The 23,261-nt window shown below is 44.3% G+C and overlaps 1 protein-coding gene across 2 annotated transcripts in view; it reads left to right on the forward strand.

Moving 5' to 3' along the window:
* The window catches only part of ttc7a (tetratricopeptide repeat domain 7A), a 72,924-nt gene that overhangs the window by 28,612 nt on the left and 21,051 nt on the right, over window positions 1-23,261 (forward strand). For both annotated transcript variants that reach the window (XM_071392861.1, XM_071392860.1), the window contains exons 5-16: window positions 11,876-12,006; window positions 12,150-12,274; window positions 13,098-13,176; window positions 13,291-13,460; window positions 14,468-14,531; window positions 15,295-15,432; window positions 15,996-16,079; window positions 16,812-16,916; window positions 19,791-19,908; window positions 20,267-20,324; window positions 20,751-20,823; window positions 20,944-21,104. In XM_071392861.1, coding sequence (XP_071248962.1) covers window positions 11,876-12,006; window positions 12,150-12,274; window positions 13,098-13,176; window positions 13,291-13,460; window positions 14,468-14,531; window positions 15,295-15,432; window positions 15,996-16,079; window positions 16,812-16,916; window positions 19,791-19,908; window positions 20,267-20,324; window positions 20,751-20,823; window positions 20,944-21,104 — 1,306 coding nt within the window. The remainder of the gene's footprint in view (window positions 1-11,875; window positions 12,007-12,149; window positions 12,275-13,097; window positions 13,177-13,290; window positions 13,461-14,467; window positions 14,532-15,294; window positions 15,433-15,995; window positions 16,080-16,811; window positions 16,917-19,790; window positions 19,909-20,266; window positions 20,325-20,750; window positions 20,824-20,943; window positions 21,105-23,261) is intronic.

Raw genomic sequence — 23,261 nt, forward strand, 5'->3', positions numbered from 1 at the left:
TATATGAATATAGATCAGTGTCTCCATGCCCCAGGTATGTTTATATGACTGTAGATCAGTATCTCCATACCCCAGGTATGTTTATATGAATATAGATCAGTGTCTCCATACCCCAGGTATGTTTATATGAATGTAGATCAGTGTCTCCATACCCCAGGTATGTTTATATGAATATAGATCAGTGTCTCCATACCCCAGGTATGTTTTATATGAATATAGATCAGTGTCTCCATACCCCAGGTATGTTTATATGAATGTAGATCAGTGTCTCCATACCCCAGGTATGTTTATATGAATATAGATCAGTGTCTCCATACCCCAGGTATGTTTATATGAATATAGATCAGTATCTCCATACCCCAGGTATGTTTATATGAATATAGATCAGTGTCTCCATACCCCAGGTATGTTTATATGAATGTAGATCAGTATCTCCATACCCCAGGTGTATTTTTATGAATATAGATCAGTGTTACCATACCCCAGGTATGTTTATATGAATGTAGATCAGTGTCTCCATACCCCAGGTATGTTTATATGAATATAGATCAGTATCTCCATACCCCAGGTATGTTTATATGAATGTAGATCAGTGTTTCCATACCCCAGGTGTATTTTTATGAATATAGATCAGTGTTACCATACCCCAGGTATGTTTATATGAATGTAGATCAGTGTCTCCATACCCCAGGTATGTTTATATGAATATAGATCAGTATCTCCATACCCCAGGTATGTTTATATGACTGTAGATCAGTGTCTCCATGCCCCAGGTGTGTTTATATGACTGTAGATCAGTGTCTCCATACCCCAGGTGTGTTTAAACTAATGTAGATCAGTATATCCATTCCCAAGGTATGTTTATATGAATATAGATCAGTGTTTCCATACCCCAGGTATGTTTATATGAATGTAGATCAGTATCTCCATACCCCAGGTATGTTTATATGAATATAGATCAGTTTCTCCATACCCCAGGTATGTTTAAACTAATGTAGATCAGTATATCCATTCCCAAGGTATGTTTATATGAATATAGATCAGTGTTTCCATACCCCAGGTATGTTTATATGAATGTAGATCAGTATCTCCATACCCCAGGTATGTTTATATGAATATAGATCAGTTTCTCCATACCCCAGGTATGTTTATATGAATATAGATCAGTATCTCCATACCCCAGGTATGTTTCTATGAATATAGATCAGTATCTCCATACCCCAGGTATGTTTATATGACTGTAGATCAGTGTCTCCATACCCCAGGTGTGTTTATATGAATGTAGATCAGTCTCTCCATACCCCAGGTATGTTTATATGAATATAGATCAGTGTCTCCATGCCCCAGGTATGTTTATATGACTGTAGATCAGTATCTCCATACCCCAGGTATGTTTATATGAATATAGATCAGTGTCTCCATGCCCCAGGTGTGTTTATATGACTGTAGATCAGTGTCTCCATACCCCAGGTGTGTTTATATGAATGTAGATCAGTGTCTCCATACCCCAGGTATGTTTATATGACTGTAGATCAGTGTCTCCATGCCCCAGGTATGTTTATATGACTGTAGATCAGTGTCTCCATACCCCAGGTGTGTTTATATGACTGTAGATCAGTGTCTCCATACCCCAGGTGTGTTTATATGAATGTAGATCAGTATATCCATTCCCCAGGTATGTTTATATGACTGTAGATCAGTGTCTCCATACCCCATGTATGTTTATATGAATATAGATCAGTATCTCCATACCCCAGGTATGTTTATATGAATATAGATCAGTGTCTCCATACCCCAGGTATGTTTATATGAATGTAGATCAGTGTCTCCATACCCCAGGTATGTTTATATGAATATAGATCAGTGTCTCCATACCCCAGGTATGTTTATATGAATATAGATCAGTGTCTCCATACCCCAGGTATGTTTATATGAATGTAGATCAGTGTCTCCATACCCCAGGTATGTTTATATGAATATAGATCAGTGTCTCCATACCCCAGGTATGTTTATATGAATGTAGATCAGTGTCTCCATACCCCAGGTATGTTTTATATGAATATAGATCAGTGTCTCCATACCCCAGGTATGTTTATATGAATGTAGATCAGTGTCTCCATACCCCAGGTATGTTTATATGAATATAGATCAGTGTCTCCATACCCCAGGTATGTTTATATGAATATAGATCAGTATCTCCATACCCCAGGTATGTTTATATGAATATAGATCAGTGTCTCCATACCCCAGGTATGTTTATATGAATGTAGATCAGTATCTCCATACCCCAGGTGTATTTTTATGAATATAGATCAGTGTTACCATACCCCAGGTATGTTTATATGAATGTAGATCAGTGTCTCCATACCCCAGGTATGTTTATATGAATATAGATCAGTATCTCCATACCCCAGGTATGTTTATATGAATGTAGATCAGTGTTTCCATACCCCAGGTGTATTTTTATGAATATAGATCAGTGTTACCATACCCCAGGTATGTTTATATGAATGTAGATCAGTGTCTCCATACCCCAGGTATGTTTATATGAATATAGATCAGTATCTCCATACCCCAGGTATGTTTATATGACTGTAGATCAGTGTCTCCATACCCCAGGTATGTTTATATGAATGTAGATCAGTGTCTCCATACCCCAGGTATGTTTATATGAATGTAGATCAGTGTTTCCATACCCCAGGTATGTTTATATGAATATAGATCAGTGTTTCCATACCCCAGGTATGTTTATATGAATGTAGATCAGTATATCCATTCCCCAGGTATGTTTATATGAATATAGATCAGTGTCTCCATACCCCAGGTATGCTTATATGAATGTAGATCAGTGTCTCCATACCCCAGGTATGTTTATATGAATATAGATCAGTATCTCCATACCACAGGTATGTTTCGATGAATATAGATCAGTATCTCCATACCCCAGGTATGTTTATATGAATGTAGATCAGTGTCTCCATACCCCAGGTATGTTTATATGAATATAGATCAGTGTCTCCATACCCCAGGTGTGTTTATATGACTGTAGATCAGTGTTTCCATACCCCAGGTATGTTTATATGAATGTAGATCAGTATCTCCATACCCCAGGTATGTTTATATGAATATAGATCAGTGTCTCCATACCCCAGGTATGTTTATATGAATATAGATCAGTGTCTCCATACCCCAGGTATGTTTATATGAATATAGATCAGTATCTCCATACCCCAGGTATGTTTATATGAATGTAGATCAGTGTCTCCATACCCCAGGTATGTTTATATGAATATAGATCAGTATCTCCATACCCCAGGTATGTTTATATGAATGTAGATCAGTGTCTCCATACCCCAGGTATGTTTATATGAATGTAGATCAGTGTTTCCATACCCCAGGTATGTTTATATGAATATAGATCAGTGTTTCCATACCCCAGGTATGTTTATATGAATGTAGATCAGTGTTTCCATACCCTAGGTATGTTTATGTGAATATAGATCAGTATCTCCATACCCCAGGTATGTTTATATGAATATAGATCAGTATCTCCATACCCCAGGTATGTTTATATGAATATAGATCAGTATCTTCATACCCCAGGTATGTTTATATGAATATAGATAAGTTTCTCCATACCCCAGGTATGTTTATATGAATATAGATCAGTATCTCCATACCCCAGGTATGCTTATATGAATGTAGATCAGTGTGTCCATACCCCATGTATGTTTTTATGAATATAGATCAGTATCTCCATACCCCAGGTATGTTTATATGAATGTAGATCAGTATATCCATTCCCCAGGTATGTTCATATGAATATAGATCAGTATCTCCATGCCCCAGGTATGTTTATATGAATATAGATCAGTGTCTCCATACCCCAGGTATGTTTATATGAATATAGATCAGTTTCTCCATACCCCAGGTATGTTTCTATGAATATAGATCATTGTCTCCATACCCCAGGTATGTTTATATGAATGTAGATCAGTGTCTCCATACCCCAGGTATGTTTATATGAATGTAGATCAGTGTCTCCATACCCCAGGTATGTTTATATGAATGAAGATCAGTGTCTCCATACCCCAGGTATGTTTATATGACTGTAGATCAGTGTCTCCATACCCCAGGTATGTTTATATGACTGTAGATCAGTGTCTCCATACCCCAGGTATGTTTATATGTTTATATGAATGTATATAAGTTTCTCCATACCCAAGGTATGTTTATATGAATCTAGATCAGTGTCTCCATACCCCAGGTATGTTTATATGACTGTAGATCAGGGTCTCCATACCCCAGGTATGTTTATATGAATGTAGATCAGTATATCCATTCCCCAGGTATGTTTATATGAATATAGATCAGTATCTCCATACCCCAGGTATGTTTATATGAATATAGATCAGTGTCTCCATACCCCAGGTATGTTTATATGAATATAGATCAGTGTCTCCATGCCCCAGGTATGTTTATATGAATATAGATCAGTATCTCCATACCACAGGTATGTTTATATGAATGTAGATCAGTGTCTCCATACCCCAGGTATGTTTATATGAATATAGATCAGTATCTCCATACCACAGGTATGTTTATATGAATGTAGATCAGTGTCTCCATACCCCAGGTATGTTTATATGAATATAGATCAGTATCTCCATACCACAGGTATGTTTATATGAATGTATATCAGTATCTCCATACCCCAGGTATGTTTATATGAATATAGATCAGTGTCCCCATACCCCAGGTATGTTTAAACTAATGTAGATCAGTATATCCATTCCCAAGGTATGTTTATATGAATATAGATCAGTGTTTCCATACCCCAGGTATGTTTATATGAATATAGATCAGTATCTCCATACCCCAGGTATGTTTATATGAATATAGATCAGTGTCTCCATACCCCAGGTATGTTTAAACTAATGTAGATCAGTATATCCATACCCCAGGTATGTTTATATGAATATAGATCAGTGTTTCCATACCCCAGGTATGTTTATATGAATGTAGATCAGTGTCTCCATACCCCAGGTATGTTTATATGAATATAGATCAGTGTCTCCATACCCCAGGTATGTTTATATGAATGTAGATCACTATATCCATTCCCCAGGTATGTTTATATGAATATAGATCAGTATCTCCATACCCCAGGTATGTTTATATGAATATAGATCAGTGTCTCCATACCCCAGGTATGTTTATATGAATGTAGATCAGTATATCCATTCCCCAGGTATGTTCATATGAATATAGATCAGTGTCTCCATACCCCAGGTATGTTTATATGAATGTAGATCAGTATATCCATTCCCCAGGTATGTTCATATGAATATAGATCAGTGTCTCCATACCCCAGGTATGTTTAAACTAATGTAGATCAGTATATCCATTCCCAAGGTATGTTTATATGAATATAGATCAGTGTTTCCATACCCCAGGTATGTTTATATGAATGTAGATCAGTATCTCCATACCCCAGGTATGTTTATATGAATATAGATCAGTTTCTCCATACCCCAGGTATGTTTATATGAATATAGATCAGTATCTCCATACCCCAGGTATGTTTATATGAATATAGATCAGTATCTCCATACCCCAGGTGTGTTTATATGAATGTAGATCAGTGTCTCCATACCCCAGGTGTGTTTAAATTAATTTAGATCAGTGTCTCCATACCCCAGGTATGTTTATATGAATGTTGATCAGTGTCTCCATACCCCAGGTATGTTTATATGAATATAGATCAGTATCTCCATACCCCAGGTGTGTTTATATGAATGTAGATCAGTGTCTCCATACCCCAGGTGTGTTTAAATTAATTTAGATCAGTGTCTCCATACCCCAGGTATGTTTATATGAATGTTGATCAGTGTCTCCATACCCCAGGTATGTTTATATGAATGTAGATCAGTATCTCCATACCCCAGGTATGTTTATATGAATGTAGATCAGTGTCTCCATACATACATACATACATACATACATACATACATACATACATACAGTGGGGAGAACAAGTATTTGATACACTGCCGATTTTGCAGGTTTTCCTACTTACAAAGCATGTAGAGGTCTGTAATTTTTATCATAGGTACACTTCAACTGTGAGAGACGGAATCTAAAACAAAAATCCAGAAAATCACATTGTATGATTTTTAAATAATTAATTTGCATTTTATTGCATGACATAAGTATTTGATCACCTACCAACCAGTAAGAATTCCGGCTCTCACAGACCTGTTAGTTTTTCTTTAAGAAGCCCTCCTGTTCTCCACTCATTACCTGTATTAACTGCACCTGTTTGAACTCGTTACCTGTATAAAAGACACCTGTCCACACACTCAATCAAACAGATTCCAACCTCTCCACAATGGCCAAGACCAGAGAGCTGTGTAAGGACATCAGGGATAAAATTGTAGACCTGCACAAGGCTGGGATGGGCTACAGGACAATAGGCAAGCAGCTTGGTGAGAAGGAAACAACTGTTGGCGCAATTATTAGAAAATGGAAGAAGTTCAAGATGACGGTCAATCACCCTCGGTCTGGGGCTCCATGCAAGATTTCACCTCGTGGGGCATCAATGATCATGAGGAAGGTGAGGGATCAGCCCAGAACTACACGGCAGGACCTGGTCAATGACCTGAAGAGAGCTGGGACCACAGTCTCAAAGAAAACCATTAGTAACACACTACGCCGTCATGGATTAAAATCCTGCAGCGCACGCAAGGTCCCCCTGCTCAAGCCAGCGCATGTCCAGGCCCGTCTGAAGTTTGCCAATGACCATCTGGATGATCCAGAGGAGGAATGGGAGAAGGTCATGTGGTCTGATGAGACAAAAATAGAGCTTTTTGCTCTAAACTCCACTCGCCGTGTTTGGAGGAATAGAAGGATGAGTACAACCCCAAGAACACCATCCCAACCGTGAAGCATGGAGGTGGAAACATCATTCTTTGGGGATGCTTTTCTGCAAAGGGGACAGGACGACTGCACCGTATTGAAGGGAGGATGGATGGGGCCATGTATCGCGAGATCTTGACCAACAACCTCCTTCCCTCAATAAGAGCATTGAAGATGGGTCGTGGCTGGGTCTTCCAGCATGACAACGACCCGAAACACACAGCCAGGGCAACTAAGGAGTGGCTCCGTAAGAAGCATCTCAAGGTCCTGGAGTGGCCTAGCCAGTCTCCAGACCTGAACCCAATAGAAAATCATTGGAGGGGGCCGAAAGTCCGTATTGCCCAGCGACAGCCCCGAAACCTGAAGGATCTGGAGAAGATCTGTAGGGAGGAGTGGGCCAAAATCCCTGCTGCAGTGTGTGCAAACCTAGTCAAGAACTACAGGAAACGTATGATCTCTGTAATTGCAAACAAAGGTTTCTATACCAAATATTAAGTTCTGCTTTTCTGATGTATCAAATACTTATGTCATGCAATAAAATGCAAATTAATTACTTAAAAATCATACAATGTGATTTTCTGGATTTTTGTTTTAGATTCCGTCTCTCATAGTTGAAGTGTACCTATGATAAAAATTACAGACCTCTACATGCTTTGTAAGTAGGAAAACCTGCAAAATCGGCAGTGTATCAAATACTTGTTCTCCCCACTGTACATACATACATACATACATACATACATACATACATACATACATACATACATACATGTTCTCCTTTAGGCTGTGAAAGAAAGGAAACACCTAGTCAGTTGTACAACTGAATGCATTCAACTGAAATGTGTCTTCCCCTGTCACGATCGTCGTAACATTGTGGAAGAGAGGAGGACCAAGGCGCAGTGTGATAACAATACATCTTCTTTTATTGAAGACGAAAACGAAACGAACACTGACAAACTATACAAAACAACAAACGACCGTGAAGCTATAAAACGAAAGTGCAGACACAAGCAGCTAACGTAAAGACATAGACAATCACCCACGAACTACCTAATGAATATGGCTGCCTAAATATGGTTCCCAATCAGAGACAACGATAGACAGCTGTCTCTAATTGAGAACCAATCTAGGCAACCATAGACATACATACACCTAGACTGAACACTGCCCCATAAACATACAAAAAACCCTAGACAATACAAAACACATACATCCCCCATGTCAGGGTGTGACAGTACCCCCCCCCCCCCAAAGGTGCGGACTCCGGCAGCAAAACCTGACACAGAAGGGAGGTTCCGGGTGGGCCTTCTCACGGCGGCGGCTCGGGTGCGGGACGTGGACCCCAACCCACCATAGTCAATCCCCGCTTTCATGGCCTCCTCTTAACGGCAACCCTCCAAATTAACCCCACTGGACGGAGGGGCGCCTCTGGACGGAGGGGCAGCTCCGGACTGAGGGGCAGCTCCGGACTGAGGGGCAGCTCAGGGAGCTCCTGACTGGGGACAGCTCAGGCAGCTCCTGACTGGCGGGCGGCTCTGGCAGCTCCTGACTGGCGGGCGGCTCTGGCAGCTCCTGACTGGCGGGCGGGTCTGGCAGCTCCTGACTGGCGGGTGGCTCTGGCAGCTCCTGACTGACGGGCGGCTCTGGCGGCTCCTGACTGACGGGCGGCTCTGGCGGCTCCTGACTGACGGACGGCTCTAGCGGCTCCTGACTGACGGACGGCTCTAGCGGCTCCTGACTGACGGACGGCTCTAGCGGCTCCTGACTGATGGACGGCTCTGAAAGCTCAATACAGACGGGCGACTTTGAAGGCTCAGGACAGACGGGCAGCTCAGATGGCGCAGGGCAGACGGGCAGCTCAGACGGCGCTGGGCAGACGGGCAGCTCAGACGGCGCTGGGCAGACGGGCAGCTCAGACGGAGCTGGGCAGATGGGCAGCGCAGGCGGCGCTGGGCAGATGGGCAGCGCAGGCGGCGCTGGGCAGACAGCAGATTCTGGCCTGCTGAGGCGCACAGTAAGCCCGGTGCATGGTGCCGGAACTGGTGGTACCGGGCTAAGGACACGCACCTCAAGGCTAGTGCGGGGAGCAGCAACAGGACGTACAGGATTCTGGAGACGCACAGGAGGCTTGGTGTGTGGTGTTGGCACTGGTGGTAATGGGCTGGGGTGAGGAGGTGGCACCGGATAGACCGGACCGTGAAGGCGTACTGGAGCTCTTGAGCACCGAGCCTGCCCAACCTTACCTGGTTGAATGCTCCCCGTAGCCAGGCCAGTGCGGCGAGGTGGAATACCCCGCACTGGGCTGTGCTGGCGAACCGGGGACACCATGCGTAAGGCTGGTGCCATGTACGCCGGCCCGAGGAGACGCACTGGAAACCAGATGCGTTGAGCCGGCTCCATGGCACCTGGCTCGATGCCCACTCTAGCCCGGCCGATATGAGGAGCTGGGATGTACCTCACCGGGCTATGTACACGTACAGGAGACACCTTGCGCTCTTCCGCATAACACGGTGTCTGCCCGTACTCCCGCTCTCCACGGTAAGCACGAGGAGTTGGCGCAGGTTTCCTACCTGACTTTGCCACACTCCCCGAGAGCCCCCCCCCAATACATTTTTGGTGCTGCCTCTCTGGCTTCCAGCCGCACTTCCGTGCTGCCTCCTCATACCACCGCCTCTCGGCTTTAGCTGCCTCCAGCTCTTCACGAGGGCGGCGATATTCTCCAGGTTGTGCCCAGTGTCCTCCGCCGTCCAGAATTTCCTCCCAATTCCAATAGTCCTGCGATCGCCGCTGCTGCCTTGTATCACGCTGCTTGGTCCTGGTTTGGTCGGTGATTCTGTCACGATCGTCGTAACATTGTGGAAGAGAGGAGGACCAAGGCGCAGCGTGATAACAATACATCTTCTTTTATTGAAGATGAAAACGAAACGAACACTGACAAACTATACAAAACAACAAACGACCGTGAAGCTATAAAACGAAAGTGCAGACACAAGCAACTAACGTAAAGACATAGACAATCACCCACGAACTACCTAATGAATATGGCTGCCAAATATGGTTCCCAATCAGAGACAACGATAGACAGCTGTCTCTAATTGAGAACCAATTTAGGCAACCATAGACATACATACACCTAGACTGAACACTGCCCCATAAACATACAAAAACCCCTAGACAATACAAAACACATACATCCCCCATGTCACACCCTGACCTAACTAAAATAATAAAGAAAACAAAGATAACTAAGGCCAGGGTGTGACATCCCCATTTAACCCAACCCCTCTGAATCAGAGAGGTGCGGGGGGCTGCCTTAATCGACATCCACGTCTTCGGCGCCCGGGGAACAGTGGGTACTGCCTTGGAATAAATACATAATGAGTAACAATAACTTGGCTATATACATGGGGTACCAGTACCGAGTCGATGTGGAGGTATACGAGGAATTGAGGTAAATATTTACAATACATATAGTTAGGGGTAAAGTGACTTGGCAACAGGATAGTTAATGTTATGTGTGTGTCTTTGTGTCTGTTTGTTCCACAACCCAAATCAGTTCCTGGTTTCAGCAGTGGTTACAAATATAATGGGAGCCTATTCAGAATTTAGTCTAAGTAATTCAATAAAGCTGTCTCTAGAGCAGTGTTTACCATCTCCAGTCCTCGGGTACCCCCAACAGTATACAATTTTTTTTTTGTAGCCCCAGACAAGCACACCGGATTCAACTTGTCAACTAATCATCAAGCCCTTGGCAGAGTTTCCGCAACTTGGTCTTCGCGACTCCAAAGGGTGAAGTGTTAGTTTTTTCCCCCTAGCACTACACAGCTGATTCAAATAATCAAGTAATCATTCATCTTTAATTATTAGAATCAGCTGTGTAGTGTTAGGGCAAAAACCAAAACTTGAACCCCTTGGGGTCCTGAGGACCGAATTTGCGAAATACTGTAAGATGAGTTGATTGAGGTGTGTTTGTCCGGGTATACAACATAATTGTGTATGTTTGTGGGTACTTGAGGACCGGAGTTGGGAAACACTGCTCTAGGGAACCCTATATATATATAGTTGGACTGGAACTAATCAGATTGTGTTCCTAGGGTAGTGAGTGTCTGTCATCAGAATTTGTGGTGAAGATGGTTTCCACTTGCACACGCAACACACACACACACAGTTAAACAGAGGGCATTGTCCATTGTCACAGCACGCTGCTGGTCCATGTCTGGGTAATTGTGTTTGATAAGCATCACTCATCATCATGAGATTCATTACATTCAAGGAGTCATTGCTTCTTGGCCATTGACACATTGACGTCATCACAGTGTCTGCTGCTTAAATTGAAGGGAAGAATTCATGAAGTAGCCTTGTTGAGGTCTATCATTTAATAAACCATAATGGACTATAAGTAATGTTAGTAGAACAATACTAGAGTCAAGCCAATATGTTCAAAGTAAAGAGTGCTTAAGAGAGAGAAGACCTGATGGGAATCACTCAACTATGTAGAGGGTTTGACATTGCATAGTTTCTCAACATCTTTTCAAAGTTTCCATGATATTGTTTAGGGAATGTTATGCGATAGGAATATTTGTTAGATGAGATATTGTCTATTGGCAGCTGCTCCTTATTTGATTAAGGCTGGCGTCTGGTCTTGTCCTCCCTACCGCCCTGCAGTCCTGGAGGTCTCCTCTCACTCTATTTATTTATGCCAGTAACCGCATTCCCCCTCCAGCCATCTACTGACTGTCTCGAAATGTCACATTATCCATACTAAACAAACTGGCGTCTTCCTACCAGCAACAGTATTATTTGTTTTCAGTGTCAAATGCATCACCTAACTAAAAAACGTTCTGTCTGTCTGTCTCTCTCTCTCTCTCTCTCTTTCTCTCTCTCTCTCTCTGACTCTCTTTCTCACTCTCTTTTGGACTCTCTTTCTGACTCTTTTTCTCTCTCTCTATCTCTCTCTCAGGCCTGTCCCTGGACCACCAGGCAGTGTCAGCTGCCTCCCGTGTCCGTCTGTCTGAGAGAGAGGAGGAATGTCTTTCCTGCTACCTGAGGGCCTGTGACACCTCTCTTGTTTACCTGCAAGAACTCGATAAGGTGTGTGTGTCTGTGTGTGTGTGTTTTTGTTGGGTGTTTCTACCCCCATTGCAGATAATGCATGTTATTTCATGATGAAAAGCAGCACAAAACTACTTGGTATATGTGTTTACCAACTGAAGTTTTTACTGTTGTATTAGCAGATGGTGGTCAACCCTAGTTCTAAAGCAGCTAAGACCAGTTTGGCCCCTCCACCACTGGACATTGACCTGGGCTTCTTCCAGCAGGCGGCTCTACAGAGTGCATACCTGTGCCTGCTGCATAGGGGGTGAGTCAATGGCCCAGTAGAGCAGTCGAAGATGGTGGAGGCTTTGCCTCTTCCGCTCTGGAACAGTGCATTGTGATTTCAGCAACAGCGAGTGGCACTTTTGTTTTTGACCAGTAGGTGTCAGTATTGCACCTCAGATAGGACAGAGTTATTGCTTGTAGTGGCACGATTGAGCTCCACTCATTTATACTTAGGTGGAACCGCTCTGAATAACCCCCCCAGGCTTGAGAACAGGTGGACATGTGTGCGAAAACACTATTTATCCCTATCACAGATTTGAAGGGATGATTAACAATGTAGGAACAGAATGGGACTGATGCTGTCTTAGATTTACCCATATGATATCTCACTCCTCTCATCCTTACCCGTATAATACCCACGTGTTTAGTCCATCACTCTCACCTCGCTCACTGGTATGTCTGTTGGGACTGTGTCATACTCACCTGTTTCTTTTCATGTTATGTTATCTGTGTTGTCCTAATCGTCTACATATTCTGTTAGCGTACTGCAAAGTTGCCTAGGAGCTAGGAGCATGGCTGCCCTATCTGTCGGCGCCATTTTCTTCAGAGAGAAGAAAAGGGCGTCAATCCGCTGACGCGTCTCAATCCCCGTTCGACATCAATCTCACTTTGCGAGGCATTTGTCGCTGTCAGCTCAGCTGTTTGACTTGTTTCATTGACGCGGCTGTCTGTCTGCCTGTCTGTGTATTTGTCTGTCTGTCTGTCCGCATGTCTGTCCATCTGTCTGTCTGTCCGCATGTCTGTCTGTCCATCTGTCCATCTGTCTGTCTGTCCGCATGTCTGCCTGTCTGTCTGTCTGTCAGGCACCTGGCCCAGGGAGCCCACCAGCTGCGCAGGGTCCTCAGGGTGGTGGAGTCTCGGGGCTCCCAGAGCTTCAGGAAGGTGAGGATATGTATTTTATGTTTACGTCAGGAAAAAGTCAGGAAAACGGTCCTGGCTCTAGTTAAATCCTAGTCGTGTTCTGTGGCGTTACGTTACGTTAAACGTGTCTCGTAGGCTGCCGCGCGGAAGCTGGCTGAGGTGTTGCTGAGCTCGGTGAGTGAGGACAGCTACTGGGCGCCCATGTCTCTCCCACCCTCCGCCTGGCTGCAGAGAGAAGGGAACGCCGGCCCAAAGGATGCCATGTACCCCTCTCCCAAACAACCCCAACGCTACAGTACTGACAGGTCGATACCTCCTACCTATTTCCTTCCTTCCGCCCTCTCTCTCTCTCTCTCTCTCCCTCCCTTTCTCTCCCCTCTCTTTCTTTTATATTCATGTGTAGTCCCATTAATCCACTGGTATTACTCAATCCCCATTCAACATTAGCACTGGCTTGAGAGATTAGCTCACATTCCCTTACAGTGGGGTTGTGTGTACTCCTACTGAACCGTTGAGCTTAAATAGCCCCAGAGCATCAATACGGTCAAAGACAGGCCTCCCTAAAGGCCCAGGCGTCCACTGTTCCAGTGATACAAAACCCACACATGGAACATAACTTGTTCTCGCCACTTTCTGACCTCGTATTGGCTAGGAGCTCTGCGGCTAAGGCATTTATCCATGCTACTATAGTGCTCGGTGATTAATGGTATACTTCAGCCACCTCTCCTATAGAAGCACACGTACTGTACGTTGCGTTCACACTTCCATTGCCCCCCCCCCCCCAAGGCTCCAAGATGTCGCACTGAGACCATTTCTATTCGTCTCCCATGCAAATAGTCGAACTTCAAAGGCTTTGTCAGGGACTTACCTTTGGCCGTTCCGCCATCTCTGCCATATGATCTTATGGGTCTGCGCTATCCTCAAGACGATATCAAACCCTACACCCCAGACAACATGCACGAGTGAAAATGCACTCAGGGAAATCAATTGCAGATTCGTTGTCATGGGTTACTTGTTTAGAAGTGCCCTGGTAGTATCTTGCAATTGTATCTTTAGTTGGTACGTCATGGGCTCAGCCAGAGGGCAGTTAAGACGAGCACATGCACAAACGTGTACGCGTGTACTATACACGTGCACGTGAGAGACACCTGAGAGAGTGGCGTACTGTGATACTGTCGGGTTAGTCGGATGGTTGTGTTATATCACCAGAGCAGGTGAAGTAGAAATAGGACGCTCCCTGCGATCCAGCTATGGCGCGCGGCAGTTGCGTGACGTGTCACTTCCTGCTCCCGTTTCCTGTGTTTCCCTGCAGCGTTTTCTGTCCCCAGGACGTGGTTGAGGAGGCTGTGCTCCTGCTGCTCATCACAGAGTCTACGGTGAGACAGCGCTCTCTCTCTCTCTCTCTCTCTCTCTCTCTCTCTCTCTCTCTCTCTCTCTCTCTCTCTCTCTCTCTCTCTCTCTCTCTCTCTCTCTTCTCTTCTGTCTGTCTGTCTGTCTGTCTGTCTGTCTGTCTGTCTGTCTGTCTGTCTGTCTGTCTGTCTGTCTGTCTGTCTGTCTGTCTGTCTGTCTGTCTGTCTGTCTGTCTGTCTGTCTGTCTGTCTGTCTGTCTGTCTGTCTGTCTGTCTGTCTGTCTGTCTGTCTGTCTGTCTATCTAATGTGTGTGCGCGCACGTACGTACGTGTGTACACGTTTGGTACATTTGTATGTGCCTGCACGTGAGAGATACCTGAAAGAGCCAGCTTCCTTGGTCCCTCTCCTTTTTCTCTGCCACTTTTCCCATTCCTCCCACCCATCACTTTGAAGTACAGTATCTCTCTCTCTCCCTCCCTCTCTCTTTCCCCCCTGAGTCTATATCTATTACTGAAATTGCTATGCTTACCTTGACATGTGTTGATTGGACATTCCTGTGGATATTCTTGTGCCCTCCCCTTCATCTACAATGTGCAGTACGTAGATTCTACGTTGATCTCAAAACGTATTGACAGGAGTTAGGCTGGCTTTCGCTAGTCCTGTCTATACAGGTGAAGGAAAGGACACCAGCAGATTAAGCCACTTCATAGGCCTTCTACCGCAACAGTCTTGGTATGAATCGGATCCTAGACAGCTATGTGACCCCCCCCCCCCCCCCGCCCCCTATAGGCCAGCGGAGACGCAGTCATCAGCCGAGCCCCCGACCATAAGGAGGAGCGGGAGACCAGTCTGCAGGACGCCACCTCTGTCTACGACCTGCTGAGCATCGGCATGGCCAGGAGGGGGCAGTATGCCATGCTGTCTGAGGTAAGCCTGCCTCGAAAACACTGGAGGCCAAAGTACTAAAACCTAACTAGCTACACAGTGTGAAGGGAAAGCTTTGCCTCCGACAACTGTTTCATGCCCTTGTTGTGTCGTACACTTTCGAGCAGGTTTAGGGACTCTCTCGCTCTTTCTCTAAGAGAATCTCTGTCTCTCTCACCCTCTTTCTCTATTTCTCTCCTTTTTCTCTCTCTCTAGCTTACCCAGGCTTCTCTCTCTTTACTTTCAGGTTGGCAGCGTTTTTCTCTCCAGGTGAATGAGAGTGAGCACTGCCTCACTAGGCCAGACAGGTGAACCCTCTCACGTGTTGGGGCCACGCAGGGTACCACTAGTCTTGCTAACAACAAGCTGCTGGTTATGTCTGTCTGCCTGACTGACGTCGTTCCTCTCATAGGTGTCATGGTGTGGGCCGCTAGTCAAATGAACATCTAACCCTCATCTAAACCTCACTCTCCTTCAACAATGTGGGTTGATATCTCAAATGCATCTGTGTGTGTTTGTGTGTGTGTGTGTGTGTGTGTGTGTGTGTGTGTGTGTGTGTTCTCCAGTGTCTGGAGCGGGCCATGAAGTTCTCATTTAATGAGTTCCACCTCTGGCACCAGTTGGGCCTGTCACTCATGGCGTGTGGGAAGGTGAGCTCATCGACATATCTTTTCACACGTCCCCCCCCCCCCCCCCCCCCGCGCGCACACGCACACACACACCATCCTACTCTAATCTGGCACTACTACCTGCTCGCAAGCATATGTAATCACTCATCCTCTAAATGTTGCTGTGAGGTTGTGTGTGCGTTAATCAGTAGAATGCGTGAACCAGAAGGACTGAGTGATAACGAAAGATGAGGAGTGTGACAGATAGAAAGATCTGGAACCCTCCCGAGTGAAACAGGAGAATTGATCTCCTCCCTGGCCTGGCTGCCTGCAGGATGAGGTGACACCGCAGATCAATGCAGAACTCTGGAAATAGGCTGCTCCCTATAAGGATGGGGGGGGGGGGGGGGCTCAGTGTCGTCGGATCTGTTTCTATTTAGGGCCAGCTGTGTGTGTGAGGGAGCGAGAGAGTGTGTGTGTGTGTGTGTGTGTGTGTGTGTGTGTGTGTGTGTGTGTGTGTGTGTGTGTGTGTGTGTGTGTGTGTGTGTGTGTGTGTGTGTAGTGCATTGATGAACGACCTATATGACTCCCTTTCTGTGTTATTCTATACGGAAAGTAAATATGTGTGTGATCATATGCTCCTGTTATATCAGTAGACTAGTTTGTCTCTGTCACTGCTGTAGGAGAGTGTGCGTAAACATGAGTCTGTGTGTGTGTGTGTGACGACTTTTCTCGATGTGTCAGTGACCATGTGTGTGTGCCTGTGTTTTACAGGGTGTGGGCGCCGTGTCTGTGCTCAAGGAGTGTGCCAGGATGAGACCCGAGGACCCCTCACTGCCCATGTTGGCCGCCAAAGTCTGCATCGGCCAACTGCATTGGGTGAATGACACACACAGTCTCTCTCTATTTCACGATACCTTTACACTACATGCTATGTATACCATCCATACAGGCAGTCGGTCACCATTCAGAATCGCTGCAACCATTATTACATAACAGCGCTCCACACGAACGCCCACCTCCGCCCAACCACTGTGATAACCAGCCTAGCAATGTCGGGCCTGTTGTTGATCCAGGAGGGGGGTAGTGTAGGATTAGGAGACGCATGGTGGCATGGCAACAGAGGGGCTAGAGATCAGAGGTGGCTAGGGAGACTAAGGAGCTTACAGCCATAATCACAATAGGATACTATGGGACCAAAGAGCAACAAATTACACACATCTTGACCCTTTCACCGACCTTGGAACTACACATTTGCACTGTATTGTCTGGGAGTCTGGGACTTTGGGACTAGAGGCATTCGAGGGTCTTTGACCCCTAGTTGGTAGGAGTGGAGTGACCAATAGGGATTTGTGTCCGACTGGGGAACGTTATTTTTATAGTTTAAAAAAATATATATGATTTTTGTTGCATTATTTGATTGTAAAAATAACATTAGGGAGTTTAATAAGGGAAAATATTTGTTTTCGGAATTTTCAAATGTTCTATATTATTACGCTGAACAAAAATATAAACGCAACATGCAACAATTTCTAAGATTTTACTGAGTTACAGTTCATATAAGGAAATCAATCAATTTAAATAAATAAATTAGGCCCTAATTAGGCCCTATTACATGACTAGGAATAGAGTGGCTGTGCGAAGTTGCTGGATATTGGCGGGAACTGGAACAAGCTGTCGTACACGTCGATCCAGAGCATCCCAAACATGCTCAATGGGTGACAAGTCTGGAGAGTATGCAGGCCATGGAAGAACTGGGACATTTTCAGCTTCCGGGAATTGTGTACAGATCCTTGCAACGTGGGGCTGTGCATTATCATGCTGAAACATGAGGTGATGGCGGCGGATGAATGACACGACAATGGGCCTTAGGATCTTGTCACGGTATCTCTGTGCATTCAAATTGCCATTGATAAAATGCAATTGTGTTTGTTGTACCATAACCCCACTGCCACCATGGGGTACTCCGTTCACAACATTGACATCAGAAAACCACTCGCCCACACGACGCCATACACACTGTCTGCCCAGTACAGTTGAGATGTATCCATGAAGAGCACACTTCTCCAGTGTGTCAGTGGCAATCGAAGGTGAGCATTTTGCCCACTGAAGTCGGTTACGATGCCAAACTGCAGTCAGGTCAAGACCCTGTTGATGACGACGAGCACGCAGATGAGCTTCCTGAGACGGTTTCTGACAGTTTGTCAGTTTCCCGCAGGTGAAGAAGCCAGATGTGGAGGTCCTGTGCTGGCATGGTTACACATGGTCTGCTGTTGTGAGGCCAGTTGGACGTACTGCCAAATTCTCTAAAACGATGTTGAAGGCGGCTTATGGTAGAGAAATGAACATTAAGTTCTCTGGCAACAACTCTGGTAGACACTCCCTGCTAAAAGTTCTATTAGAATAGTTATGTTTTTATTGTAGATTTTCAAATGAATCGTTTTCCATATCTTACAAATGTCTGTATTGAACTTGTATTTTTAGAGGCAAAAATATGTCTGTTTTGAGTATCTTCTGTCAACTCTGTCAATGGCTTGTCAATTCCGTCACTGATGGCTAACCCCCTTAAGATTTTTGTTGTTGTAAATATTCAGATATTTTTTTTAACACTGTTCTCCATGGCCTGCATGCTTAAACTTTTTAAGTATTTGTTTTGCTAGACCTAAAGCATAATGTTTGCTTTTTAAATGTTGTTTTATGTTCTAAATCTAGAAAAACATGCTAAGGAAATTACCCCTGGAGCATTTAATAATGCATATTTGAATAATCTTATGTTAGAATTAAACAATATATTTTTTTTAAATGAATCACTGGAAAATATAAACAAACTGTTGAGATTGACATAATTTAAAAGCTTACAAGCAGGGTTGTCAAACTATTTTAAAATGTCTTGGGAGAAAAAAAGTTTAAAAAAGCAACAACATTTATGTCATTAAACATGATCTAAAAACGTGTCAACTCCGTTTTGTTTCATATTCGCATATGTTGTAGCTTAGATCCTAATTTGACATCATCTGAGTTGGGTCATTTGTGTTGTGCCCGCCATCGGTAGAGACACAACATGCTCTTGAATAAAGGAGCACCTTTATCTCCTAAATGTTTAGCCATTTCCATGGGCAAATATGTTTTGTTTAAATCAAAATGGACACTGTCAAAAAGGAACTCAATTCAAATGGATATATCCCATAATAACATAATGGCTCTCTTTCTTTCTATTGTATGGAACTTTGTTGATAGTGTCTGTATTCTGAGAAAGAGAGGGATAGAGAATGAGGAGGAGGATGATGAGGGAGGGGAGAGATAGAAAGAGAGAGTAAAGGGGAGGGGGGATAGTCAGGGAGAGTCTAAGCAGATGTCCTGCTGTTCTGCTGGCACCATGTCAAAGGCAATTCACCGACCCCTCCCCATACCTCACACTGAGTGACACGCTTTTACCTCGTCCCAGCTCAGCCACACTGACTGCAGTCTGGCACTCTTTGCCGGGGGACTCTAGTGCGCTGTTCTTCACCTGAATCTACAGTGTCCTTAAACTAACCACACACTGCCCACGATACAGCCCTTGAGACTATACAAACGCTCTATACTATACAAACACAAAAGCTCACTAAACAAGACAATCCGAAAACCAACTGAAGATGCCTTTAAACAGTGGAGCTCACACGGTTAGTAAGTACTTCAGCAGACTAGACACTGTACTTCTAGGGACCCATAGCACATCGGACTGTTATCTTTGCGTGTATCTGTGTGTGATAGCTGGAGGAGGCTGAGGCCCTGTCTCAGAGTGTGGTGTCCATGGGAGAGGAGGCTGCAGAGTTCCTGTCCCGTGCGTACCTGACTGTGGGGCTGTGCTGCAGTCTGCAGGCCTCTGACGGTAAGAGACACCACTATGAGCTGCTCTACGAGGCAGGATTGGTTTCCTCTAACAAACGGTGGCCCTTGTCCCGATTCACCGGGAATCCGCCACTGAGAGAACCCACTGAACTCACTTGTCCTGATAATCCATACTTTCTTAATTGGCCTTCCCCGTTGCCTGTGCAGTATTTCATTCAGAGGTGAATTGTGTAGGAATGAATATGAGTTGGTACTCACAAAAGGCGACTAAAATTTTCAGAATTCAGAACTGTGCGATAAATACCGTAAACCTCATTATAATCCACCATGAAAATGTCGCCCAAAATGCCTTGTTTTCCACTGATGGATTTGTCCATCTGTACCTAATCTGTCTCCAGCCACTCTGAAAGCTGATCGGGATGGGTTCAACAGACGAGCACTGCAAAATCTGCATAAGTACGTACCAACCTCTCTCTGTCAGTCTAAGTAAGTAGCCTTTGCCACGAGGCTTGGCTTGTGCAATTCAGAACGGCTCATAGGAGCAGGAGCCTAGCTCCTGTTTCTGTAGCGTGAGGCAGCTTGATGTACAAGTACACCCCCTGGACAGGACGCTAGTCTATCGCAGGGCCTTACCCCCAATCTATCTCCTTAATGCTGAGTGCCAAGCAGAGACACATCTGGTCCCATTTTTACAGTCTTTTGTATGACTCAGCCGGGGATCAAACTCCCAACCTTCCAATCTCAGGGCGAACAATCTAACCACAAGGCCACTCTGTTAATCTAGGTTGGTCTTAACCTGTGTGTTTGTTTTTATAGTTAGCGTACACTACAGTTTGTGTGTTATTCTGCATTGTCATTGAGTGTGACCTCTCTCCTCTGAAGAGCCCATGCAATGGATCCCCATGATGCTAAGATTGCTCTCTACCTGTCTCTCCAGCTGGCTCTTGTACGCCAGGTCAGTCAGCACTGCCACACACACATATACTGTAGTACACACACCATTACGGCTCCTCATAGTGGTTCTCCATCTTGGATCTTCTGCCCATTCACTGTGGGTATGTGTGTGTGTGAGCAGGTGGCAGCTGCCATGGATCCCCTGCAGGTGGCTCTGTCTCTGCGTGGGGACGACCTGCACTCCCTCCACCTACTGACCCTTCTGCTTAGTGCCCAGAAACACCACCAACACGCCCTCGAAACCCTCACACTAGCGCTCAGCCAACATCCTGAGAACTTCAAGTAGGTCGCCACTCTCCTGTATTATGGAACTGTGTGTGAATGAGAGTGAGAGTGTGAGAGTGTGAGCGAGTGTAAGACTAACTCTGGTGTGTGTCACCCAGCCGGGTGCTCTGGAGGCCCAGGCCCAGACCTCTGTGTGGGGATAGGGTGTCTGAGCTCCTCACCAGAGCCACACACACTCACTGAAGGCCTTATTTAGATGTGCCAGACCAGGCATCCGCACTGCGCTGAGGAGTCTACCCTCACACACCCTTACCCTTTTCACACTGCCGCACTGACCCCAACTCTTCCATGTAGGTTGGAGTTGCAGTACTCCCTCTCTCTCTGAGAAGCAGACAACATTATGCAGTAATGATAAACCACAGACACACATTATTAGTCATCCATGCAATTGGCCCGTGCCACAGTGTTGCCTTGCTATAAGGAGAATATGCATATTTGAAAGCCACGTGCTATTTTGATTATTTCGCAGTGCCACCTCACCCTAGAGTCTGCAATAATGATCTAAGACACATGTTCTTCACAGCACGACCATTTGGGGTCAGTGTTGGTCTCCATGGTGTCAAGAAGAGAGGGGTACAGTGAAAATAGATAGCGGTAAATGAATGTGATATAGAGACAGATAAATAAAGAAATATGGAGTCAGAGAAGTACAGAACGAATCAAACATTGTTGCATTTATATCGTATTTGTAGCTATATATATATATCTACAGTACCAGTCAAAAGTTTGGACACACCTACTCATTCCAGGGTTTTTCTTTATTTTTACTATTTTCTACATTGTAGAATAATAGTGAAGGCATCAAAACTATGAAATAAAACCTATGAAGTCATGTAGTAACCAGAAAACAAATCAAAATATATTTTATATTTGAGATTCTTCAAAGTAGACACCCTTTGCCTTGATAACAGTTTTACACACTCTTGGCATTCTCTCAACCAGATTCACGAGGTAGTCACCTGGAATGCATTTCAATTAACAGGTGTGCCTTGTTAAAAGTAAATTTGTGGAATTTCTTTCCTTAAAACTTCTTACGGCTGAAATCCCATTAACGGGATCGATTTGACAACAGCCAGTGAAAGTGCAGGGTGCCAAATTCAAACAACAGAAATCTCATAATTAAAATTCCTCAAACATACAAGTATTATACACCATTTTAAAGATAAACTTGTTGTTAATCCCACAACAGTGTCCGATTTCAAAAAGGCTTTACGACGAAGCATATCATGCCATTATGTTAGGTCAGCGCCAAGTCACAGAAAAACACAGCCATTTTTTCAGCCAAAGAGAGGAGTCACAAAAAGCAGAAATAGAGATAAAATTAATCACTAACCTTTGATGATCTTCATCAGATGGCACTCATAGGACTTCATGTTACACAATACATGTATGTTTTGTTCGATAAAGTTCATTATTATATCCAAAAATCTCAGTTTACATTGGCGCGTTATGTTCATTAATGTTTTGCTTCCAAAACATCTGGTGATTTTGCAGAGAGCCACATCAATTTACAGAAATACTCATCATAAATGTTGATGAAAATACAAGTGTTATGCATGGAATTAAAGATATACTTCTCCTTAATGCAACCACTGTGTCAGATTTCAAAAAAGCTTTACAGCGAAAGCACAGCATGGAATAATCTGAGTACAGCGCTCAGAGACCAAAACAAGCCATACAGATACCCGCCATGTTGTGGAGTCAACAGAAGTCAGAAATAGCATTATAAATATTCACTTACCTTTGATGATCTTCATCGGAATGCACTCCCAGGAATCCCAGTTCCACAATAATTTTTTTTTGTTCATTAAAGTCCATTTATGTCCAAATACCTCCTTTTTGTTTGCGCGTTTAGTTCACAAATCCAAATTCACAAGGCGCAGGCACTTAGTTCAGACGACAGTTCCATTACAGTTCGTAGAAACATGTCAAACGATGTAGAGAATCAATCTTTAGGATGTTTTTATCATAAATCTTCAATAATATTCCAACCGGACAATTCCTTTGTCTTTAGAAATGAAAAGGAACAGAGCTCGCTCTCACGGCCGCGCGCCTGACTTAGCTCATGGCATTCTGCCAGACACCTGACGCAAACAGCTCTTATTCGCTCCCCCTTCACAGTAGAAGCCTGAAACAAGGATCTAAAGACTGTTG

Source organism: Salvelinus alpinus, chromosome 3 (genome assembly GCF_045679555.1).
Source record: "Salvelinus alpinus chromosome 3, SLU_Salpinus.1, whole genome shotgun sequence".
NCBI lineage: Eukaryota > Metazoa > Chordata > Actinopteri > Salmoniformes > Salmonidae > Salvelinus > Salvelinus alpinus.